At 40.7% G+C, this 26,784-nt stretch overlaps 1 protein-coding gene across 5 annotated transcripts in view; it reads right to left on the bottom strand.

The window, feature by feature from the left end:
• Window positions 1–26,784, bottom strand: part of nav3 (neuron navigator 3) — a 343,409-nt gene that overhangs the window by 17,897 nt on the left and 298,728 nt on the right. For 4 of the 5 annotated variants that reach the window (XM_040143100.1, XM_040143064.1, XM_040143071.1 and 1 more), the window contains 13 exons: window positions 21,341–21,464; window positions 19,043–19,352; window positions 17,576–18,302; window positions 15,834–16,259; window positions 14,845–14,886; window positions 12,755–12,912; window positions 11,867–12,061; window positions 11,237–11,289; window positions 9,708–9,731; window positions 8,131–8,154; window positions 7,850–7,927; window positions 1,603–1,686; window positions 270–381 (listed from right to left, as the gene is read on the bottom strand). In XM_040143100.1, the coding sequence (XP_039999034.1) occupies window positions 270–381; window positions 1,603–1,686; window positions 7,850–7,927; window positions 8,131–8,154; window positions 9,708–9,731; window positions 11,237–11,289; window positions 11,867–12,061; window positions 12,755–12,912; window positions 14,845–14,886; window positions 15,834–16,259; window positions 17,576–18,302; window positions 19,043–19,352; window positions 21,341–21,464 (2,357 nt within the window). The remainder of the gene's footprint in view (window positions 1–269; window positions 382–1,602; window positions 1,687–7,849; window positions 7,928–8,130; window positions 8,155–9,707; window positions 9,732–11,236; window positions 11,290–11,866; window positions 12,062–12,754; window positions 12,913–14,844; window positions 14,887–15,833; window positions 16,260–17,575; window positions 18,303–19,042; window positions 19,353–21,340; window positions 21,465–26,784) is intronic. The other variant, XM_040143081.1, reaches the window with a different exon arrangement.

Below are 26,784 nucleotides of genomic sequence, written 5' to 3'. Positions count from 1 at the left end.
GAATAAGCAGCTACAGGAAAATTGGGTACTTGAAAAGGTCATTTCACAAAAACTAATTACACATCTGATTCAGGCTATTTCATGGACTAATCAAGGCTACCCAAAACTGACAGAGCACATTTCAAGTATCGGGGGTTCAGTTCTCTCTGGGGCCAATCAGGCTAAAAATGCATCCACTCATGAAACTGTAAGGCACTTAAGGCCTCCTTAAAACATCAGATAATTTGAGAGAAGTCTTGTCCAATGCCCCCTGCTGGTTCCTTCATTACCTTTGTGGAGGTGGTCAGGGCCGTTGAGAGCCACCTGGATTGCCGTCTGGGCATCTGTGTTCTGGGCCTTCAGCATCTCTATTGTCTCCCGCAACTCAGCCAACTCGGACTCCTGGAGAGAGAGAGAGAGAGAAACAGGAGCTGATGTTTTTAGTGCAGTGATTCAGGAATGACTGATTTGAGCGCAGACACTGTTTTGTAGGGTGGGGTTGGTTGGTGGTGGTGGTGGTGGTGGTGGTGTGTCTGTGGAGGTTGGATTGTAATGTTTGTAGTCTACATAAAACAGATGTAACAACCCCAGAATTGATGACAAGACCAGGTTATGTTTTTTAAAAAGATTGACACATTAAGCTAATGTGTTGGAATGAACACATTAGCTTTGTCACTGGTAATGAATTCTTAAATTTGGCATTGGCATGGCTTTCAGTGGGAGGGAATGAGTGGCAAAAAGTAGGGGACGGTATTTTGAAGATAGGAGTCTCACAGTGGATTTGCCCTAAAGCCAGCACCACCTGCTTAGAATAAAACAAGCCCTCCTCTCTGTTGAACCAACACGATCAGATAGAGGGAGTCTCATATTCTGCCTTTCCCAAAAACCCATTGGGGGCTGCAGATAGGGTTTCCACTTTAATTAAATGTTGGGACAGCCCTGTTTGAGAAAGACATCCCAGTAGATCCCAGTCCGCTTTAATTTATAGAGGATTAAAAAGCTGCCAGGGCTCATCAACGCTCTGAGTGTACGTGTGTGTGTGGGTGTGTGAACAGAGGGAAGCATTCATAATTTGTGATAGGGATATATCTTTGAAAATATTGCTGCTGCTGTTTGATCAGTGTTTCAGCGCCATTCAAGCTCTTCTAAAACCTCCTCTCAGTAAAATAGTCAACTGAAAATTGAGAAAATAGAGGTGGGAGAAAATATATGCTGGAGGATTTTTGGAAATTACACTGGTTTTAAATGGGTTCTTGGGCTGTAGGTTTATGCAATATGCTGAACCCTTGGCTGGGCAAAACTGGACACTTTTATCTGCCTGTAATGCAGAAAGGATTGAAGTTTAAGCAAGTCAAACGACTTTGGTTAAGGTTAGGAGTAAACTTAAGAGAAATACTCAGACAACGACTAAAACTTTAATAATAAAAACCTGTGAAGGTGAAAGCTTCAGTAAAATACCTCTCACATGATGCAGGAACTGTACCTTAAAGACAAAAATATCCATCAATCCACATCTGCCTCCACATTGGTGGAGGACGCTACCTGTTTCTCATCATTTCTCCTCCCGGTAATCCATTTTTTATGGTGTTCTCACACAGTACATTCAGGACTAAGCTCTTGTACCTTTTGTTCAGCAGTCATGGTGAGGCTCTGCAGGCGGCAGGTCATATTACTCAGACTCTTTTCGAAGGCTGCCACCAGGTGAGCCTGCAGAGACAAAAATAAAGTCTTCAGCTGCTGCAGGAATGTACAGTAACAATGCCATTAAGTCACCGTAACATTGGCTTTTGGGTATAGGAGTCAGGGCATTTCTTAGATCAGGATTTTTCAGGCTGTGGAAAATACTTTATCCAAATTTTTGAGATAAGGCTACAAGCTCAAATATAGGCAGAAATGCATTTTAATCATTGCAAGTTTCCAACTGGCATTCTAGTCAAAATATTTAAAAATGGTAGAACATGAAAATGTAAAATACTAAAAAACGTAGACGCACAACATGTATTCCATATGAAAATAATGGCATGCTTATGTGTGAATCAATATTCACGATGAAGAATTTAAAAAAAGTAGCCCCATGAGCATATACAGAGAATTAATGAGTTGGTCTGCTGATAGCTTTTGATAGCTTTGAAATGAGTTTTTGCTTGAGCCAAAGAGGACCAAGGGCCAAACGTGACTTGGTGTGCAAAGTTTGTCCACAGGCCTGAAGGCTCTTACTGAGCCCTCCTGAAGTGGTTCCCTATACGCTATGAAGAACTGCTGCTGAGATATCTAGCTTAAAAAAAAAAAAGTTCCCTTTCACTTTGAGTCAGTCTCAGATTTAAAGGGAACAATCACACCAACCATGTTCAAAAATGGTTTACATGAATGTTGTATCTTATTTCTATGAATTAACGATCATGCATTTGAGCATGCTCCAAAACTGTCTCACTCTGGACTAATACCATCAAGAAAACACTCAGCACTGAGAGAGAGTTGTTGATATCACAGAGGCACACAGATCAGAGAAAGACTGACCCCCCGACTTCATCTGTCACCTGAAGATGCAGCAACGTCATGCCATCTGCTCTGCTGAACCTGTGGTTTGTGTGACTGGATATGATTGAGTTCTGAGTCTGTACTTGCGTATAAAATCTGTGTGCGTGTGTGTGCGTGTGTGTCAGTGCTGCAAGTTCATCCTTCCATCCTTAGCTAGAGACCTTGACACACCTGTCAGGTCCGGTGTGTGAGGTGGGCAGCATGCCCAGGCAGATCAGATGATCTTTGTTCTACACAAACACACACATACACACACACGCGTGTTTGTATACTTTCGAACACTTTCATTTACTGATTTTAACAGCATTTGTTCTGAAATGTTCAATCTAGCCTTAAGACAGCTTTGCCAAAAATGCAAAAATTCCTCATCTTTCTATCCTGGTGAGGACTCTAGGACCTCATAACTCTAGAAATAAACACACACATGGTATCACCCCGTGCTGCCTCTTTTTCTCTGTGTCCCTGGCTGAATAAGTTAAGGTCTCGACCTTTAGAAATACGAACTGTTCCAACACATCTCTCCAATGCCACATCTCTTTCCAACTCCACCTGTGAGCTCCGACTCAACACCCCCCAGCCCACCTGCCTGCCCTGAAGGAGGCGATGATCAGAGTCTGATGTGTCCCATGGCTGAACCGTCTGTGCTGCTCCTGGTGCCTGACCCTGGTGGCTATGCTTGGCCCATGAACCCCTGTTTTTCTGACCCATGTCCTGATCTTGAGGTCCAGGGTAAAGGTTGACAGTGGGCCAAATCAGAATACTAGTCAAGGAGAAGTCACTGATTACATTGCTCGATGCTACCGCTAAAGATGTGGACGACATCTCAAGGGCGTTATGTGTCGGCAGAAGACAGATGACGAATGATGCAGTCATGAATACAGACATTGAAGCCAGCACCTACTGCTGGGCTACATCCCTTAAACCGTACAGCCAGAATGGGAGGGGATGATAATGAGGAACAAAATGAGATAGAAGAAGAAGAATAAGAGCAGGGAGTGAGGGGGAGGGGGATCCCCTTTCTAGGCTGTGCTGGTAGGTAGAAAAGGAGAGGCAAGGAGGTCAGGGTGACACAGTGAGGGGTGAGTAGAAAGAGGAAGGAGATTGTGAGGGGAGGAGGATTGAATTTATGAACTCTTAAATCTCATTTATCATCAACCTTCACAGGCTGAACCCTCGCACCCCCCTCTAGCCACACATCCCAATCCGTCATGACCGTTCAGCAACAAATATGTTCTTAGTGTAGGATTAATTTACATGAGATATTAAACCCTTAATACTTTATTTAAGATCCAAATTCAATTTCCTGAACATAACAAACACAGAAAAAGATAATAATAATTATGGATGCAGTGACACGACAAATGAGAGGAGATCAATATCAGATGACCTCAATCACTGCACACTTCCTCTGTAGTCCTATCATGAGGAGACTGGAGATGAAAAGAAAACACACTCAGCCACTGGAGGTTAACATGGAAACACATGAGACTGCTCAGGAAATCTTTTCCCTGCAAAATGCCCTCCTCCTCTTGTTTTAAAATATACATAGAATTTACATTTCGACATCATCAGGACTCCAGTTTTGGTAATTTTCATGGTTAAATGGTTGAAGAATTAAAGTTTCACAGTAGGCTAAGAAAAGATTTAAGCTCTTTTTAAACCAACATGATAATGTCAAATATGCATTAAGCTTAAGTTGCTTCCAAATTGAAAAGACCTTTTATTATACACACCATAACATGTATCCATTAAAAAAATAAATGGCAAAGAAATTAATGTTACATAACATCACATTAAGGAAGCATGATGTCCTCAAAATACTGTTTCTTTTAAGTGTCTTTAAAAACTATGCTGTTCTTTTTTTCTTCCTAAGACATCTTGAATATACCAGTTTTAAATTAAATTGTGAAAATATGTCACCTTTATTTGCAGATCACAGCCTGTATGTGTGCAAATGTGTGTGTAAAAGACAGAGTGTCCGTAAGTGTACTTTGAAAGTCTTTATGTGCACAGATATGTTTAAGGATACTAATTTCTTTCTGAGTTTAAATTTTCAATTATCTGCCTATTTGTGGGATTATGTGTATCTGCATGTGTAAGAGTGTGTGCAGGAGTAGAAATGATTAAACAATATCTCTGGCATGTCTTACACACACCCAGGTGAGCATCTAGTTTTGGACTGTGGGTGGAGAGCATGTGAGGGCTGCTGAGGCTGACATTTCCATAGAGTCATCTTCTCCTTCCTACTGGAAGGATAACATGAGCTTATAGCATCAACAACCCACCATGTTGTCATGTAGATGCGATGCGATGCAGCTCCTGTACAACATGGCCAGATATGCGTTTTTCTCTCTCTCTTTTTTAAAATCCCACTAAAGCGTGAGCAGTAAAGCACATATGGGTTTCTTTTGTGAGAGTCTGCACGGTAAGGCATGTGACTGGTAGCCTTTTCTGCTGTTGTTTTAATGCTGGTTGACCATGTTGAGGGCCAGTCAGTATTGAGAGCAGATATGGCGAGACACTGGAGTCTTTTATTCAGACTGTCTTTGACTTTATCTCTTCTTAAGATTATTTTCCTACACAAAGCACATGGCATTATTAACACAAGCACATGGCAATATCAATCATAGAATATAGTATGTCACCAATTATTTGGCCCCTGCAGAATTTAAATTGTATCGCATCTATCAATACTTTAAATAACTCTTGAACGGTTTTCTGTGCTTCTAAATGCAGTGTTAGTTTTTCTCTCTCATCTTGCTAACTATCCCTGTGTGCTGCTTGTGGTGTGACGATAATAATCCTGCCAGTAACTTTTGAAACTGGGTAGTATCAAATACTGTACATCATGATACTGCACATTTTTACTTTACTTTAACAATAGTTAACCGTAAAAACACTGAAAGTACTCTCTGTGTTTTAAATCACAGTGCATAGAATGCGGGTGCAAACTACCCACTACAGCTGTGAGGCAGCTAAACGATTTGATGGTGGAGTCAACTTGTATGTTGTCATGTAAAGACTTGACAACAGTAACCATGACTTGTGTCTTCTTTAATTTAAGGCTCTAAGGTGGCTTCATTACTGGTTTCCTGAGGATGTAACATGCATTATAAAGCTTGTAAATGTTCCATAGTGATGAGTACAGGCAAAGCTGAGTGAACACTCTCTCATGTTTTAGTCATGGCAGCTACACTGCCAATCTCTGAATTGCAAACACACACTTGTGTATTTAACAGTGTTTGGCAAGTTACTTAGAAATCAAGTCAGTTACTAGTTACATATTACTATTAGAAACATAACAAAACTCGTTAACATAACTTTTGGTTTGTTACTCAGTCCAGCTCTGTCAAAAGTGTCTTTAATCAATTCTGAAGCCGTTGCACCCACATCAAATATTCTGTATATAACATGTTTAAACAGAAATGAGACACTATGGTTTAACAATTGACCCATCACTAAGTCCTTGAACGAAGACTGGCCAATCATACCATAGCGTCGCCCAGCTCTGAACAGGGTTCGACAACTATACAGCTGTGCTCCATAGACTCTCATGCAATTGTTTCTGATTTTCCAATTTTCAGGTTGGTTTTGTGGATTTTGAGCTAGTTACGGTCAAGTGTTGTGCCTGGGGCACGTGTAACAGTGATACTGATCAAAGTAAGTCCAATTAGATGGACGCAGAAACATGTGGAGCTAACATTAGCAGAGTAGAGAACATTAACTGGCAATTCTATGCTACTCTAGCTATTTAAAGTATATTGAATGTATACACATACTGCTTTTGCTTTTTAATTCTTTTAACAGTGAACCCACCCTGAGTTACAGGAACAGTGTTGCTCCTTAAATTCATAGTCTTCTGTCTGGATTGCCAGGGGATGTGGTGGTTCACTTTTACATTGTGATCTGTAGGCTTTAGCTTCTTTTTTTTTTTAATGTGTTTTTGCTGCTGAGTCAATTTGAGATCCTGGATATATCCTTCAAACGTATACTGTAGACTCTTCTGTCTACTTCTCCCTGAAACTTTTTTGTTTTTCCAAAAATTGGATAATATTTCCTTGGGGAGTGCAGTTAGTGACATTATGGGTGCCATGCTAGCTCCAACAGCTTGATGGACTAGCAGTGGCAAACAACAAAGGGGCAGGGCTTAGCCAAGGGTTTAGTTGGCCAGCCTGTGCTTTACTGGTAGTTTTTTATTGACTGTCACTAACCATTAACACCAGTGCAAATAATGGTGATGTACTTTGCTTTTCTAGGTTTATTTTGCTGTTTGCTGTAATTTTCCAGTTCCTGTGGATGCCAGGCAGAACATACATATCATTAGGTGTGACATCAGTTTGACAGTTGGTTATGTCATAGTGTAACGAAACAGCAATAGTAAATGAATCAGAGAGAAATGCATCGAATTGCCATTTTTTGCACCACCATTCAATTATCATATAGGACAGACCACAATGCAATGCAACCAGAATGTTTTAAATATGTATGAATCATTTTGTCTGAACTGCAAATTTTCAAACTCCACTACTGATATAAAATACTATGGCCACAGAGAAGATAAAGAAAATTGTTAAACTGTTAAGAGTATCTAATGGTGGATTATTCCTTTGAGAACCAAAACGTAAACCAAAAGTTACTTGACTGTCCCGACATAACTCCTCTATAAAGTCATGTCTTCCTCTTGCATTCCTCAAGTATGCCTGAAGTTTAGCCTTCAGTTTCAGCTCTGCACAACTTTGTGATCAAAGCATTGGACCGAAGCGTCTGCCTCCGCGCTTGATTAGGCATTTGGAATTGAGGGTGGGGGGCTGAGCCGAGTCAGACGATGGAATTTGTCGATCTATCTGAATCTCAAGACAGCTTCGTCTGGGGTTTGGAGGTCTGTATCTCACTCTGTTTCACCCACGCATGACACACTTGAGTCTAGATTCACTTATCCTCATTTCCCTGTTCTCTTTCTGTGCCTGTCTATCTCTATTTGATTCTCTCTGCTTGGTTGAATTTGGGAGAGGCTCCTGTTCTTGTTGAAACCCCACCGGCAGAGAAGAGGCAAAGAGCCAATCCTTGCCGTATTGTAGACACACAAACACACACAAGAAAACATCCCATCTTAAGACAAGAACACAAACAAGAACACACATACCAACAAAATCAAACAAGCAAAAGCCTAAATACACACACAGCAGCTTCAAAAACAGACAAAAAGAAATTAGCAGGTGTTTCTTCCAGAGCTTTGATTGGCAACACTTCCCATAAAAGCTCTCTGACAGAAGGTTATCATGCAAGTTAGCCGGCTGTTTTGACAGCATCTTTTGAAGTAAACAAAACTCACATTGGCAGCCAGCTGAGATGTCAGGGTCGCCACCTTCTCCTGAGAGGCGTCCAGCTCCCGACGCAGCTTTCTGATTTGCTGGTTTTGGAAGAAAGAACAGAGGTAAATGTGGTTAATTCTCCTGAAAGACATAAAGAGACATGATTGATTGAAATGGAACAGAGTTGTTGAACTTGCAACTCCCTTGTTGATATTTTTGATGTAAAAACTGTGCAGTTACATGGTAATACTGTGTATAAAGACACTGGGGTGAAGTGTGCACATAAAGTGTGGGGGATTACCGTAGAATTTTGGACTGTTTGGCCCTTGATTGAAAAGAGAAGAGTACAAATTAACATTATGTTGCATGCCTCCATCATACAGCATGTACTAATGTGGCTGGAGAGACATGTTTTCACAAGCCACAGCACTCGTTTTATCATGGTTAGACCTTTAGCAGCAAAGCAAGAGCTACAGGTAAGTATTCCTCAGCTGGGTCAAACAGTATTTGCTAATACCTGATATTGTTTCTTATATCATAAGCAAAGTGCCAGATGTGTCAGCTTACCAAAGTGAACAACACAAGTACAAGAAGGTATGGATAATCACAAGAAAGTGTCTGGTGCCTTTCAAACTGAAGATCTTCATGCTTAGTTTTAAATTACATACATCAGTATGAATTCATTGTAATGTTGACAAGACATTTGCACAATAAGTGACAGTGACATATTTCCCCAGTTTATAACACATCTCATTGACGGTTTCGGCATTTTAAGAGATCAGATTTAGATTTTTACCCAGCAGAGAATTCTCAAAAAATACCAATCAAGTTCATTTTATGATTTCTATTGATTTTTGTTACTCATCCTCCATGCCAACAGTGCTTAGTCAAGTTACTGTTGTGCCAACAGTACCACAAATGTCTTATGTAAATGATGACAAATTCAAGTCTTTTGCAGGTCACCTGTCTCAGGACCTGAAAGTAGAGTCTGTTTTGAGGGAAAATAAACAAAATTGGGTCACTTGTGGTACTACACAGTAGCTATAGGCTATGATTGTCAGTTTGCACTGAGAAAGCTGTTCTAAAATGCTAAACTCCAACCCTCTGGTAGGGTTAAAGCAAACACTGTAATGTATTTGCCATTACTGTTTGATCCAAACTTGAGCTTAAAGCACTAATAAACAAGATCAGAGAAAGGGAATTCTAACAGAAATAAAAAAATTTAGAAAAAAAACATAAAACTGGAAAATCAAAGAAGAATCAGTGATAAACTTGTAAACGAAGCCAAACAAAAGGGCAGGGCATGTGTTAGATACTATATGTATAGTGTAAGTTTTTGTAATGAGTAAATTATATAAGCTATGTATCACAGTAGGGATGTCTGGTTATTTATGATCAAGATGCAATAAATACAAAAGAGTTACTGATAATAAAAAGCAAAGCAACATAGGGTTAAACTGCTTTATTGTAGAACTTCCATTTTAACCACCATCACCATTCTTGTGTTAATGTTTTTTGGTTAAAAATGATTATCAATTTAAGTCTAACTGGCTTTAAATTAAGCTGAACAAATATCACTGTTTGTGCTTTGATTGATGTAGACAGACTGTCTCTGACTACAGATGCAGCGCAATAGAAAGACACACAAACGTAAAGACATACAGACAGAAACAACCAGCAGTCGCCTAATGGGCAGCAAAACATGCATGTGACACGGAGGCTGTCGGATTGAATCCCGCACGGAGCAAAAATCAAGATCTGTACAGCCACTGAGCTTCAATATGTATATATCTGTAACTATGGATGTAAAGCAGAAAGGTGCTAAAGGGAAGTATCCATGCAGACATTACAGATGGACACGATTTTACCCAACCTTACCTCTGAGTGTGCTCTCTCCTCTGTCTGTAAGAAGGGAAGCAAACATGGTTTAAAAAATATATAATACTGGCTCTGTGTGATGTGTTCAATCAAGTACCTTTTAAAACTGAATTAGAAAATACACCATGAGAAGTATTTTAATGCCAAAAATGAGATTAAATGAAGAATGCCTAACACAGAGACGATTATTAAGGCGAATTCAACTAAACTTTAATTAAAGTGAGATATAAGGAACAGAAAATATCACTGGTGTTGAAGTGGAAAACAGACCGTAAACAAAATGGAAAATGAATATGACCTAAAGGAAAACTTTGTAAATGAAACTATCTCTATCTTTAATCCAAGCCTTTCCTCTGCAACTTGCAAGTGCAATTGGAAACAGGCGGAGATCGGGGGTAATTGATTGTTCTCCCTGAAACTAATCTGCCACCTCACTGAACGTGATGACCCGAGAGCTGCCTGTGCTATTAGAAACCCAACACTTGTCCAGAGTCTTATCTGCCAAAGTTACTCTGGAAGAATGCAACTATGGAAAGCTATATTTTGTTCCTACAGAGACACAAAGGACAAGACTGAAATATTGGAAGAGTGCATGTGAGATTTAATGCTACACTGCATCACTAGGAAAAGCTGATTTGATGTTACTCTATGTTGTCCCATTTAAAAAAGTGGAATGGTTTCAGCCTTAAAATTATTACTTTTTTGGATGCATCTGTTTTAGATAGGGAAAAATCGAATTTTAAAAACAATCACCCTGTCCTGAAATTTCCTCCTAGCTCACCGCTGTGTGAGCTGTACTGCATTTCAGAACATCAACAGTGATCTGAGAAATTTAGTGATTTGGGGGTGCTGTTGGGTGCTATAACGAAATATGGCGGTGCACCTTTAAATCTGCCCAAAGTAAACTGTTTTGCCTCTTAGGGCATGAAAAAAGCTGTAAACATAACACGGTGATATTATTATTACTTATATGGTGAACTTTTTAGCAGAAAGTTGCATATATATACACTTAGCAGACATGAACAAACATTAGCATTCATTTGGAGTTGTGTTTCTGGGCACCTGGTGGATAAAGGTCCAATATTTACTTTCCTTTTAGCAATGATTTGGTCTCCACCAACTCCTGAGAGATATATTTTATGTGCTATATGCTCAACTTTGTTCACCAGCTTGTCGTTAACTTTATCTTTTGATGCTGAGCAGGAAGCATACAAACAGCTGTATTCTCTCTGGAAACGACTCAAGCAAAACAGAAACGTTGCAGGCTAGAAAACTAAAACAATGAGTGGAAAGAGGTAAGTGGAACTGCAAAGCCTGGTTATAATTCTCTGTGTGTTTGTCACTATGAGCAAGTCCTTCCACAATACATGTAGTAATCCGATATATTGTTAATATACAAATACTGATTTGAGCAGCTTTAACAATGACTTTACACCGTGATTTACTAGTTTCAGATATACATTACCAGACTGTAACGCTAATGCTGTAGAGTCGTAAATTTATGAAGAAAAAGCTGTTCAGCTACTTACCGCAGAGTACAATGAAGACGTGCTAGAGACCAGGGACAATGAGGAGCCATGGACTGTACGAGAGAGAAAGTAATGAGCAACTAGCAAGGTTTAATAAAATACTTGATCATAAAAACTGGTATAAAAAGCGAGGGGGCAATGCTACAGATAAAACTGATGTGAGACCACACAATATTCTACGTCCTCTATTGAAAATGACCTCGAAGGAGATCTAAAGTCATTTTAATTGCTTTCTTATTTATTCTTGATTACCCAGTTGACCGATTAGCACTTGATGGTTATGGTAACTCATTCAGATGATGTAAGCTTTGAACAGTTATAAGGATGCAGAAAAAAGGACACGATTTTCCCATTAATAACTTGACCTCTATATGGATGCAATCACAGGCTCTTAAATCACTCGCAAAAAGATCAGAACACAGCGAGTCATCAGCTGAGTCACTCACAGTATGAACACACAGTGAGAGCTCGTTAAATCTGGTATTAAAGTACTTGATGACTGGGGACTTTGCTTTGGTGAACGTGGCCCTTAAATTATTTCTAATGGCTTCTTAGTTGCGAAGTTTCATTCCTGCCGGTCATTTTTTGAACACAGTTCATTTAAAGAGCGTGTTTAAGAGCATACCCCACCTTCATCAGTGCTGTCCCTGAAGGACCCGGAGCGGCTGATGGCCCGTGGTCGTTCCTCCAGGGAGGTTGCGCTGCCACCCAGTGGGTGACCTTCTCCATACAAGTCAAAGGAGTCCTGGGCAGGGATGCTGTTTGAGCGGCTCATGCTGCTGCTGCTTGGTGGCAGGTTATACTGGCTAATGTTAGTGGGGCTCACTGCATGGCGGAAAAAATAGACCAGCCAAGATCAGTGATAAATTATATTTCTACCCCCAACATTCACCCTGTTGCATTTTTGCATCTGTAAAGTGCATCAGTGATCAATCATTCATACATGAACTAAGATCTTTAATAAGCTAATAATGGTCCTAATGTCCAAAGATTTTAATGTACTTTAAGATATTTTTGATTGCTGCATGAAAGAAATATTATTTAATTATACAGTTAAGTATGATACAGTTTATTTTCATGGCCATGTATCTACTGTCATGTCCAATTTCACATGTCAAATTTTAGTGAAGGCCTAGTAAAGGCATCTGTGGACTGCATATCTGGCCCATTTTGCTTTAGGTGCCTTTTTATCCATCTTTTGTTGTACTTCGTTGGTTTCTTTATATCTGTTATATTTGAATTCAGGGACATTAGACAAACCTCTTACATATTACACATAACTTTTCCTTTGGGTACAGAACTTCCTTTCTACTTACTTTTTACTATTTGGTATATTTGTGCTGTACTTTAAATGGGTCTCAGATTAGTAAAAACATTGTATAAATAACATTATATTGACACTGCCAAGTTAAATCACTGGAATCAAATACAAAAACTACATACTCACTGTCAATGTGCATACTATACCTAGGCTATCTATACCACATGCTACAATTATTGTTATTACTATAGACTCACGCAGGTTGGAGTAGTGGTATTTTCCAGTGGTGGTGCAGGAAGCTCCAGGGGGAGACAGGGGGGACTGGCTGCCTGTGTCCTGAAGCCCCCCTGTTGAGTGGGACCTCAACCACTCCTTGCCTTCCTCATGGGATGTCTGCCGGGAGGATGGAGGATACCTGAAACCCCAAAAGAAAGTGTAAGCTCATGGCAAAAATGGTTGCCAACAGTAAACAGTCGTGACACTGAAATATTTGGAAGTTTAAATAGTGAAGTTCTGTGGAGATGAAATGAGTGTGGAGCTAATAATAGAAGCATGTGAGCAGATAGCAAAAAGCATGCAGCCACACCACACAGACGCTCACATGTGTACGTCTACAGACACTCATATTCTATATACACACACTCCTCTGGCTCAAAGCTGCCAAGCACACACACTCTGCCGTTCATCTCTTCTCTCTCCAGCTCCAAAGTGGCTCGGCAGAAGAAGGCCCTTATCGCACACATGACAATCGGCCATATTTAATCCTCTGAGGATGATAATTGAGTTTGCACTCATCCCTTTTCAGTGGCGTCTTCCTTCCAACGACCCCATTACGACACTTGTCACATCCGACCCTGCTCCCCATGCCTATGCTTCGTATTCTCTCCACCACGGATTGGGTGTCTAAGAGTGTGTTGAATAGTGTGACACAGCAGCATTCGTCCCCCACTGGAGTTGAAATGGAACAGACTGAAATATCCAAGGGTCAGTGTTTGACTCAGTATACTTATTGCTTACAAAATGCCCATAAGCAGGACCAACCTGCTTACTTATATGACTAAATGGGGAAATTATTATTCTATGCTCCACTAGTAGGAAATCTAAAGATCAGGGGGAAAAAAAAGTGCCATTTTGTTTTGAGATGTGCCAAGACAGCCGTAAAAATTTGTGGTCAGAGGAAGACAAGACTGCAGTCTGTACTGAACATCATTTTCAACAGGCGTAAAGTGCAGAATAAGATCAGATGCTTTTAGGCCCGTAAAAATGACCACCATATACAATCAAATGAAAATAGTTTGAAAACCAGCATGCCCCATCCAACCTCTCTGCAGCAGTAATGTATAATTGGCTAGAGAGTCTGTTCCCTGCAGAGATTGTACCACTGTTGATGAATGGGTTATGGTATTTCTCTCTCTATCTTTTGTCTCTGCTAAATTCAAAATATACATTCGTCTTACCCCTTTTGGCTAACAGAGCAAATGTTATCAGGAGGTTTAGGCCATTTTAGGGAGCTGAGGAAGAACTGCTCTGTCATAGTGGTGGTTCTCTGTATTTCTAGCAGTGCATGAGATGAGAATGGGATGAGGATGCACACAGAGAAGCAGACATGCAAACAGACAAACACACTCCTGCCTGATCATCTGACAGAACATTCATACTGCATTAGACTTTTTTGCCTCTCTTAAAAACGTATAATCTAATTTGGACTTCAGGATCTCTGGTACAAAATCAGATCCTCAGCTGTAATCACTCTGTGCCACAGCATTTTGTCGAGGTGAACACAGGGAATGAAGTACCTTCATTGAGGCCAGTTAATTTCAAGCATTTATCCGTTGATTTAAGCTAACTATTTGAACAGTTTATCCATTACTTTAAGCTAATTATTTTAAACATTTATCCATAATTTCAGCTAACATTTTAAAATTTTTCTAATGCTAGCTATCTATTTCAACCAGTTATCCAACATTATCAGCTAATTCACCATTTCAGCTTTTTCTGCCTGCTTTCTAACTAGTAAGTTATACCTCAGTGTTACAGCTGACTCAATATGAGGATAGGTGTTTTAATTAAATTGCAATTTCTATTTTGTTATTTCTATTAGTTGAGATTCTCCACAATCTTTTCATATGCCCTCAAGCAAGAAACCTCATGCAGCATTATGCCTTGGGGTACAAGTACCCCTGGTTGGGAATCACTGCTGTAGATGCCACAACATGCTGCACACACAACAACATGAAAGTAGACTTGGTAAAGCTTGGAATTTACATGCAAATGTATGTTTATGATCAATGTGAATGAACAACAGAACAACAGTTGAGATTGAGATTTTCCTGCAGATGTGTTGTACCTCAGTCCCTTTTTGGGAAGCGTGTTTCTGTCAAGAGGCATGCTGTTAAAACACAGAAGATGAGTGAATTAGATGAACACCAGAAAACATTTGTTTTTGTGCTAGCTGACAAGAGGACTTTGGTCACATTTTACAAGCTTGACTTTTGACACACACATACACATACAGTATGCAAATGGATGTACTCTATGGAGGAAACATTAAAGACATTAACTAAGGCATCACAGTACAACAGACAACAGATACACTATAAACAAAAGTAATAATTAAATCAATTGTTTCATTTTTGAGACATAAAACTTATAAACTAATAAGGTAAAATAAACTTGTGTCCTGTTTTTATCTTCTGTGGTGTACTGCATGCAAAGTGTGTGGACAAAACAATGGAAACACCCTAAGAAAGACTTCTAATGGGAATGAGCGTCTGAAATGATCTGAATTTAACTTTTTTTGGCATGGCTGTGGAGCCTTGAGTAATACCTTCTTAGACTACCTTAGCGTTGATGACTTTTATGATGCTTCCATTAACACTAACTTAGAGACTGCCACCTGGTCCATGCAATGGATTAGCTGGTAAAAAGTTAGCAGGGCAGTTGGGTGGCTGATTAGTGAAAGGGTTAAGAGTTCAGAAAACTATTTGTGATTATAAAAACCATTTATGATATAATGACATATGATGGGGGAACTGCCATTAGGTCTGTTGCACATCCGTCCTGACCAAACTGAACTATACCTAGTATGTACTCTGGGACAGTACTCAAAGATTTTATTTTTGATACTACCAAAACCATGCCAGAAAAAGAAACTTGAATCCAACCAAACTGTGTGCTGCATAAGTCATTTTTTTCTAATCATCTTTATTAATGTTATTATCTAGGCTTACTCTGCATTGTATGTTTACATCTTAGGGTAGGGAGATATACTTTTGTCTCTGTTCTAAAATGAAACAATTAATACGATTCAGCCCAATCGTATTTCCTGTTACTCACCCCTCAGACAGGGTGGACTTGACACTGCCAGTTCGTGTAACCTTTGGCCCGTGGTGGCCCAGTGGCAGATCAATGGACTCAGAGCTGGTGTGCAGACTGGTCATGCTTTGGCAGCTCAGTGTGTCCTTGCTGCCAGCTGAGGAGCTACAGGCAGGCCAGGGCCGCGCGTTGGAGGGCAGGGAGAGGCCAGAGGCCGGACTGGAGGCTGGGGAGTCAGTGCACAAGTCTGGGGTTTTACCGTACAGTGGGCTGCTGCCACCACTCAGACCGCCAGCGCTGCCCAGGCTCCCCGTGCCAGAGGAGGGCGAGTCCAGACTGGCCTGCCTTGCCAGAGTGCCGTGGGGGCTGCCCATAATTGAAGGGCACTTGCCAGAGTCGGGCGTGCCCGGAGAGCTGGCCTTGCTGCTGGCTTTGGTGCCAAACAATCTGGGGGTAGAGAGGTGGGTGCAGTCATTCAGAAATGCTCAAAAGACGAGTGATGAGCGTCTGCAAGATCCATACTGGAAAATTAAGGACTTTGGTATACTTTGGGGTTGAAAGAGTGGATTACGTTGAAGTTATCTCACAGACCTGTGGTATATTAGATATGAAACTTTATTTCTGCATATGTTACAAACATCAAGAAGCAAATATGCAAGGATCAGTGTAGTACAGTGGAAAAACAGACACTAAAACATCCCCACGTCTTTCTCCTAACACCAACTTTAAACTGCAGATGAGATACCGAGTGGACTTCCCAAGACATTTATCCCTCACAGAAAACTCCATCTCATTTCAGCTGCGAACTCTCAGTAATTCACATCGACATATCTGCTTTCACAGCTTTGCCCGTTTCGACCCTGTGACTTTAAATAACCTAATCTGTTAGGCCACTCAAACCTGTTTGCCTCCTACATATGCTCAGACAGCCTGCTACTCTGCTTGTGTCTGTCCCAGTCTGTCATCACAATCATACACAATATATAGATGACACTCTCTTGAAGAAAAAAAAGCTTGAAGACATGCAGATGCAATGGGTTGGCTTGAAAAAATAGGATGGGGCAGATGTTTGGACACGCCTGCCAATGCATGCTTCTAATGAGTCAGGGATTGGTGTGCTGAGAAACTCCTGTCTCCTGTGTGTTCTGACCAAGACTGCTGAGCTGGATTTGCCTGAGCTGAAAAAAGCCATCACACCTAGATCTTTGGGGTAAAGATATGTTTCATCTGCAGTGGCTTATCACCTACACCAGGGAACAATCTATGTAGTGGCACCCCTTGGCTGTGCATCCGAGTAAACTCAATCCATTTTTTCACGAGGGCACTGAATTATGATTTATTAAGTGTCTTATATTTATTTTGTGCAACCAAACATATCTAAAAATGATATAGATGACAAAGTATTTTTTAAGCCATGGTATAACTTTACCACTGCTGATGACATCTTGAATAAATGCCCCTATCTGTTAGGGGAGTCAGGGTAACAGCCTGCATCAGGAAAACATCCCTGAGCAACACAAACATCAGTTCATCATCATGAATGAAAACCTCCTTAAACTGTAAAATTGAAATAGATGTGTTGATTACATCATCTGAATCATTTTTAAATAATACCAAAACTTATATTGCACCTAAAGGCATGCTTGCTGTACTGTAAAAAATCAGTGAAAAAGAATGTTGTGAAATGTTTGATTCACATAGAAACACACACGGTGAGGGACAAAGACAGAATGAAAGCAGTAGGCATGTTTTGTGTGTCTGACCTGCGGAAAGTAGGAGAAGCAATATCAGGGTACTTGGAGCCTGGCTGCCTGAGGCCTGACTGGCCTGTTGAAGTGGAGGTGGGGCTGGACTTGGGGGATGTGGATAGTCCTGCTGCTGGGTCCTGGTCTGACACCGCCACTTTTTCCTTGTCTGTCTGGTTTATTGTGATGGGACTGGAGCGGTCTGAGCTCACTTTTCCGTCCCTACGTTTGGTGCCTGTTTGTGTCACTGCCCCGCCCGCTGACTTGCCACTGACATTTGAGTCGATGCTGCTGGAGCTAGAGCGATGCCCGCTGCGCCCTGCTGCCACCCCACTGGAGGATTTGGCTGGTCTCGGAAGAGAGCGGTACTGCAGGGTCACTTTGGAGCCTCCGCAGCTGAGCAGAATTCCATCATCCTGAGGCTGTGAGCCATCCAGGCTGGTCTTCCGCACACCGCCGATGCCCGTGCCTTTGCCGAGGGCAGCTGAGGATTTGGGCGCCTTGCCCAGGGTGGCTGAGCCGCTGGCGAGCGTTGCTCCACTGGAGGTGATTAAGTTGCCAGTGGGACCTGGGATCTTCTTGTATCCAAATGAGCCTGTGGTGGGTGGGCGTGCAATGCCAGAGGGGGGTTTCTTGCCTTCATCTCCACTGCTCTTCCCAGCATCTGAGGGTGAGCGCTGGATGCCAGCTGAATTCTTGGAAGGTGCCTTGCCCTTCTCTGAGGCCTTTGCATCATCAGTTTTACCTGTCAATTTGCATAAACACTAATTAGCACAAATACAAAATCTTTTCCTTAAGCAGATTCTTGGCCCAGCACTTCTTTTTATCACTTGTGATGCCACACAGCAGGAAAAGCTCAATTAGTGTAAATTCTGGCCAAAAGCCAGAGGTTTAGTTTATCACAGCTCAGCTGCATTGAAAACCAATATTCATCTGCAACAAAGTTGCTATACTTTGCTGCATGGGCTCAAAATTTAAGAGCAACTTCAAGGTCTTTAATCATAGGTGTAAGTGAGAAGAATAGTCAAATAGTTTTTAACTTATAAGTCTCATTCCAAAACACTGGAAAAGAAAAGGACTGAAAAGGAAACTGGACCTTGTAAAAGTTTGTTTTATTACTAATCAATTTTTTGTCACACTTGCATCTAAAAAAAGCCACAGAGCTCCAACAGATCATCTCCTACATGGCGTAACATTTTAGTAACCGAGATTCTTATAAAATGAAAAACACCTTTTCTGCTTTGGTACCTTGTGGCTTTGGATATTTTGTTATCTGTATATCATTATATCCAGATATATGTAAAAGGGCTTATTTTTGCAAATTTTTGTCTTTTTTCTTCTTTCAAAGTGTCAAATGTCAATCAAATACAGTTACATTTTGGGGCAACCCAATTAACCCGTCTTCACATCGACTTACCTCAGTGTCCTACTCAATTTCTGTCAATTATGTTTGGTTAAAGATAAAAAACAACGTAACTCTCCTACCCGGTGTTTTGAGGGCGGCAGAGGTACCCTTGGTCCTGGGTGGTGTGATGCCCACCTGGGCTGTCATGCCCCTCCTCCACGAGCCTGTCTGGGACATCTGGGACAGCGCAGTGGCCTTCTGACCTGCGTCGTCATACTGGCCCTGGGCTTGGGAGGAAGAGGTGGATGAGGATGGCTTCCAGCGAGAGGAGCCACTGCTGGGGTCCATGCTTGCGTCCAGCTCCTCCTCTACCTTCTTCAGGTCCTCGGCTCCGGCCCAGCTGCTGCTCACCTCCTGCTCGACATGCTTGGACCTGCTTCCTCTCTGGGACTGGGGGGTGGTGGTTGGATTAAAAAAAAAAAGGCATATTAAGAGTTTAATGGATGGTTCAGTAAAAGAATGAAACTTTGATTTCCTAAAATTTTGAATGTTGTAGTATCCTTAGACACACCAGTGCGGGGAGTTTATAAATAGTACCTGCTCACCACTGCAGGACCATGTCATGTAAGTACAATGTTGACAATAAATGTACAGTACAGGCAGTAAAAATGCATGCTGTGGTTATCGATTTCAAGCAAGTTTTGAAAATCTATAGGTTATTTCCTTGACTTACTGAAAATTACTTAAATTAACTTGAAACATCTCTGGAAGGAAGAAAGGTTATGGTATGCTAAAGAAAATGTTCAGCAATGATGTAAAGTATTGGCTAATTGCAGTTAATAAGCTAAAATATGCTAAACCTCAGGTATGTTCTTTCAGAAGAGCTATTTAAACACATAGTCACCACAATGAAATATAAGTCCCTGCACAAACAGAGTATCAGGATGTTTGTGAAGTTGTAGCTATCTTTGGAATCACCCATGGCCAGATATCCTCTTTGGGGATGCATACAAACACACCCACACAAACACATACACAGCAGTGATAACTAGCCTACCTTGACAGATGGACAGTCTCCTTAGCAACACCAGAGTCTGTCAGTAGCCCAGTCTGTTGAGCATTTCATGAGGGGCCAGAGATACTTGGCAGAATAGAGCAAAAGCCTATGAGGACAGCTGAACAGTGGCCTTCAGTCCGCAGATAATTCCCTCAGCAGGGATTCTAGAGCTAACACACACAGACTAGCCTTGGTTTCATGCTAAACTAACATGCTTGTAACTCATTTGAAGAAGGAATCTAGTTAGCCCTGTAAATTAAAATTTATTTTATAAAAAATGAGATTTACTTTCTATCTTTTAGTGCTAATTTCTATTAGTTTCTGTAATTGTTTTTTTTATACTTTCCCTTTTATGTTTTATTTAAGTGTTGAAATGGTAATTCAGTGCCTTAGTATTGCACGTCCATAAAGTAGGAAAAAAGTATGATCCAAATTATTAGCAATAGAATATTTCATTAGAACCACCCCTCTTACCCAGTTTGTAATGCAGGCTTTCTTTCTGCAACAGAGGACATTATCGTGTTTCCACGGGCTGAGCAGTACTCCTCATGATGAGTAAACTTAAACACATGTGTAAAATCAGTGGCGTGCCCCTTAAACGAGTGTCTTAACACAAGGCTGAAAAGCAGTATTTTACTGCCCTCTCGGGTTGAAAGTTTCAAGCTTGACAATATCCAATATTACTGATGGTTGTAGTTGGGTTGGCCAGAGGTGTGCTGTTTTGCACCTGTAACCACGCCCATCAGAGATGTCACAGTGTACACCTGTACATCACTGCTGCTGAGAGGTTAAACCACTGCAGGTCAGCAAAGACAAGATTTTCAGGGGATGCTAAGTTGCTTGGGAGGTAATCATTGTGTCACTTATATTGATACTGCCACCTACAAACTGGTGTATAAGCAACACGACTAAGAGTCTACATCTGTAATAGTGGCACTGTGAGGCTGTACTATGGCACAATGGGGCTTTGAGCTAAATGCTAATGCTACCATAGCAACATGCTCATGATGTCAGTGATCACCAACCTAGTTTAGCGTGTTAACATAGTAACATTTGATAATTAGAACTAAACACAAAGTACAGCTGAGACTGATGGGAATGCCGTTAGATTTGCAGGTAATTGGACATAAACCTAAAAGTAAAGTATTTAGATTATGACCTGGTGGCAGCACCAAAGGAAAAGTCAGGAGATCAGCAAAGACATTTCAGTTCATGTCAGCATCACATTTCATGGCAATACATCCTATTGTTCTTGAGATATTTCAGTCTGGACCAAAGAAGTGGATAAACCGACTGACAGCCTGGACAGTCTGAACCCACAAGATCCTCAGATCCCAGGTGCTGAGGAACTGTACTTAGTGCTTGGCGCTTGTGTCCTCACCTGCGCTCCCTTGCTTTTGCGGGATGAGCTGACAGCTGAGTAGGCGGTTGTGTTCAGATCATCTGTACTGATATTGTCCAACGTGTCGCTGAGGCCGCTGCTCACTGAGCTGCTGTCGTCCCAACTATAGTAGTAGAGGAACAGGTCAAGGGGAAAAACAGAGGTTGGTAAGGTCCATGTTCAGTTTAGATGAGGAGTCTTTTAATTTTAGCAGCAGATGTAGCAGATGCAGTAGAAGAAGTAATACTAACAGGAATAGTAATATTATTCTTCTGACCTTACATTGTGGTGCTCTGTGCTTTACTAACAAGCATGCTACCTGCATGCTTGTCTGCCATCATCATATTTTTACTCTAATTAAGCCTTTATTCAAAATATCAGTGAAGGATTGCAGAAAAAAGGCTGGAATTTAATATAATTTTCTCCCCGTCTAATCACCAGCTAGGCTAGCTGAATATAAATCATTCGTAATTGCCCAATTTGTCTCTTCAAACAGCTGCGGTTCTTTTTGGGTCCCACTGACTTGTGGGTATTTAAGTTGTTTTTGGAGGAAAAAAATGGAATCATTAATTGTTAAGCTTCTCATTAACTCTGAGTGTCTGGAGGAATAAAAAGATCTCCATTAGCACCATCATTATTAAGCTGTTTTTGAAGGCTGACAGACACCTAGAGCCCCCTATATGATGAGTGTATGGATCAAACACTCATCATTTCCCCACACATTGTTTAATTACAACAGAAGTACAGTGCAGAAAACTGCAGCAATACGTTTCTCTAATCTGCAAACCCATGTTTTGCTTCAATAACAACATATTAGCTCTTCTTGCTTCCACTGTCCACTCGCTCTCTGTCTCACACAGACACATCCACACAGACACACACACAAAATGACAGCTGTCACAGCTCACATAAACATGTACAGTATAGACACACACACAGTTCTCACAAATACTAATTGGTTTTCATGCCAACATGTCAAGTTTCATCTGGATGTGTGTCTGCCTTGATGTGTGTGTATCTATGTAGATGAGAGAGACTGCACCATTGATTTACATAACGAATCTGACCAAACTTCCTTTAGAGTTTCATTTAAATCTGGAAGGTAAAATGAATGGACTCAGACACACATGCACACATGACAATCAGTACCAAAAAAACGATTGCTCACACAGCCACATGCTATGATCCGCATCACATTGACAGATAAAGGGTTTTATGCAAACAGGAAACAATTCACTTCACCAACATATTCAAAATGACTTTCATCTGACCGATCTCAAACACACCTTGCATTTGACATGATATTTTTAAAGTAACAAACGGAAACAACTTCCAGAAGCTAATTACAATTTTTCAATAGGGCAGTTCAGGCTTGCCATCTACAATTCATCAGAGATGAGGATGAATCCTAAAGGCAGACTGAAAATGACAGAATAATGACTCATTTTTAAAAGGCTCACAAAGGAGGAAGGGGGGGAAATGTGAGCGAGCTGGAGATGTATGGACGTGTACAGAAGTTGTCTGGGGAAGATGGTGTTATCGATTTACTAAAAGTTTGTTCAGAAAATCAATAAGCGTAGGAGTTGTTATGCTTAAAACATGCATGTCATTAACTAGGTATACTGCATCATCCAATAAATAGTGTGATAATAGAGTGTTAAAAGTCACGAAAATGAAAAAAACAAACATCTTATCATGAAACAACAGGTTGCGTAACAAAAATGTTTAGCTGATGTTACAGAAAAGAGCTGTTGTAGAGTCTACATACAAAAATTAATAAACCTGTAAAAGGTTTTTGATGACTGAAGTGCAGAGCAGACACTTTGCAACCCAGTTGTCCACTGGTGCAGTGCAGAAATGATTTGCTCTTATGACAGATTAAAATGAGCACCATTTATCTTCACGGCCAAAATCTGGCCAGGTCTGTGACTCACAGTTACTGTATAAAACTACAAACTGCAGGCTTTGTTCTAGGATAAACATTATAGCTGTTTATAATATGTTCAAATTATGCAGAATTTGAGGCTGAGAAAATAAAAAAATGTTTTAATTAGAAAAGAACAAACTAAAAAAGGAAAGAAAACAGGCAAAAGAAAACAGGTAATGGGTCTTTGTGTTACTGAACATCACCAATTTCTTATTTTGCCATCTGTAATCTGTCATTTTGAGATTTAATTTTCCTTCTAGTCAAAGCCATTATCAGAGAAGCGTCTCAGAGATGGATGTTTAATGTACTTAGGATATTGTCATACAGAGAAACAAATGGCATCCTTGCCGTCAATTTGAGCTTCTAAGCTGTATATCTACAACTTTACTGTAGTTCTTTAGCAAAAAAGAGGCTGATGTTGAGCAAAGTGAGCGGCGCTCCTATATCAAACAGAAGTCGAACCAAGCGTTTGAGTTCGTGTGTTTCTGCACACACCGGGCTTTTGCAAAGCCTGTGGAAATCAATGGCTTTGAAACATACCTGGCTCGTTTCCCTTTAATCATTTCCTCTCATCTGCACTCAAGCCTGTCTTTGCTGATACCGTGGCTTTGTTTTAAGCTGAGGGCAGCTTCATCTGACAGCAGCCGACTACTTCTGACTTGTTTCAGTATGACTGAGCGTCAAGTTTAAATGTGCTGTTGGTGTTGGGCGGGGCCTTTAAGCTATGGTGGTGACAGGGGCTTCCCGGGTCACCTTTACAATCTGATTTAAAGTTACCTCTCTGCTCAACTTTACTTGCATCAGAAGTGACAGGAGAGTTGCAGCACACTCTGCTGCTTCCTCTGAGACCACCCCTCAGTGCGTGACAGATAAACAGGCGCAGACAGAGCCAAATTTAATGCTCGCAGCAAAATGAACCAGTCCATTGCTCCTATTGCAGTGCTCAAATATCACTCAAGTTTCTTTTAAAGTCAGAGAAGGTTCACTTTTACCATATCACTATTAGTTTCCTCCAAACTGAGACAAACTGGACATGATAACATGAAGTACAGCAGATTTACTTGGATAATACAAAAAGAGGAATGATGAAACAGCAATTAAATTCAATTCAGTTTTATTTATATAGCACCATATCATAACATACATTATCTCAAGGCACCTTACAGAGTAAGGTCAAGACCTTACAATATTATAGAGAGAAACCCAACAGTTCCCACCATGAGCAAGCACAGTGGAGAGAAAGGGAGAGGACTGTCATGGAGTCGGAGGCAGATGGCTGTGAAAAAGCTCAGTGACTTCCAGTTCTTATCTAAACATAAGAATAATTTTGCCGAGTTTCCCCTGGCCCTAACACATCACTCTTTACTCCTAGGGTGGTCTCTCTAATACAATACTGAAAATCTTCTTTGTGGAGGATTAATCTCAGCTGTGGTTAATACGATTAAAACTATTTCTTGGATAATTCTTACTTAATTAACATAATGAGTCACAGTGAATGTCTCTTAAAGGCATAATCACAAAGTAAAGATGCCCTTTAGCTTTTGCATTCACTTCTGTAAATATAATTCGTAAAGCAAACTCATGTTTGCTTTATCACTCAACAAATTGAGTTTTTGTAATGGGAAAAAGAAATAAAGGGAAAACTAACTTGCTGAATGAAAATGCAAACAATGGACAGATTACCTAGAAGAAACTGAGGTGAAGAAGTTGTGAACATACTCAGTTTCTTGTAGGCTGCCTGTAAACTACAAAATAAAACAGGAGCAATAGTTAAAGCACTAGAGGGAAACATACATGTGGACTGTCTGTGTACCCTGACGTTCTCCTCCCACAGCAACCACTACTGAGCACGGCACCAAAAGGAGCATTACATATTCTAGCTTTGGTTTTATTTGTAAAAATACAACATATCAGACTTTGTCAGGGTTAAAACAATACGTCCTGGACTTATTTACATCAATGTCCCTGGTGTTTATAAAGTCCACCAGCCTTTATCAAGACAGAGACAGGCATGCAATGCCTGAACTTAGGATATATTTGAAAAAAACAAGTCTAAGAGACCAGCTAGCAGCTCCGTGAGGCTGTAGTTAGGCACAGCCCTGCTTTCCGCTAAATGTTAATGTCAGCATGCTAACATGTGCACAATGACAATGCCAATATGGTAACACACAGCAGGTAATGTTTACCATGATCGCAATCTAAATTTTGTATGTTAGCATGTTAATTAGCACTAATGACAAAGTACAGCTGAGGTTGATGGGAATGTGCTTAGTTTTACAGGTATTTAAAACCAAAATTACTGGACAAATTTAAATTTTGACCAACATTTTTATAGGGATATATATGTATTAGGGAACACCAAAGGGATTACAATTCATTCTGAGGAGAACATGAATATTTGTAGCAAATTTCATAGCAATCCATCCAATAGTTGTTGGATGGATTGCAATATTTCGGTCTGAACCAAAGTGGTCAATTGACCACCCAATCACATCACATATCTTCACATTCTAATAAGGATTACTCTCTATCACCCATTGTTTAGACCTTGCTCTCAGGACAGGAGGATTTGACTTCTCCTTTATCAAAGGATGTAGTTTATTCCATGGCAACAGCTCTCTTTACCACCAGTCTCAACCCAGAGCAGCAGTCAGAGATGATTTCTTAAAGCAGGATACCTCAGCACAGAGTCAGGTAGAAGTTGCGGCACCGATATTGATCAAAACTATCTGCCGGGTTTACGGCAGATAGGGCACAGCAAACCTTTAGTATTGCCTTCGCAGTGCCCCAGCTGCTCCAGTGGAGCTGCTCAGTGAGCAGTAATAGATGGCTGTGTTTTGTCCGTGTGAATGAAAGGCTGGGGACTGCTAAAGAGGGGCATCCATGTACTGCGAATTTTCTTGAAATAAAGGGTTAATAAAACAAAAAGAAAACGAAAATAAATTCGAGTCCTCCTCCAGAGAGCTCGCCCGACTGGATCAGCTGTGATTGCTCGGACAAAACCATGGCTGACCAAGCTCCTCCCCTCAGACTTGCACACTTTCACATGTACGTCACCACATTTCCGACAGGGTGGGGGCACAGGCGAACTCAATAACCCTACAGCGAGGGCGGGTGAGTTGGACTTTTGTGTCATAACTTCTTAAATTAACAATGAGTGACAATGTACAGAGCGGAATGCTTCAGAGGAGACCGCTGTGTAGGATATTGGCTTCTCTCCCATGTTTCATAAGCGAAGCAGTGAAATGGGCAGATGGTGCAAAACAAGTCAAAGCCCCCCCCCCAACATCCATCTGAAAACACACTGTATTTCCCTTGTGATGATTTTGTTTATTGGACAAAAGCAGTGGCAAGGAAAAGTTTGGGCACCCCTGGTCAAAATTTCTGTTAGGTGAATAGTTAAGTGAGTAGAAGATAACCTGATTTCGAAAAGGCATAAAGTTAAAGATGAAATGTTTCTTTAATATTTTAAGCAAGATTACTTTTTTATTTCCATTTTTTACAGTTTCAAAATAAC

This window comes from Xiphias gladius, chromosome 2 (assembly GCF_016859285.1).
Source record: "Xiphias gladius isolate SHS-SW01 ecotype Sanya breed wild chromosome 2, ASM1685928v1, whole genome shotgun sequence".
Classification (NCBI taxonomy): domain Eukaryota; kingdom Metazoa; phylum Chordata; class Actinopteri; order Istiophoriformes; family Xiphiidae; genus Xiphias; species Xiphias gladius.
This window is presented reverse-complemented; position numbering and strand designations above follow the sequence as displayed.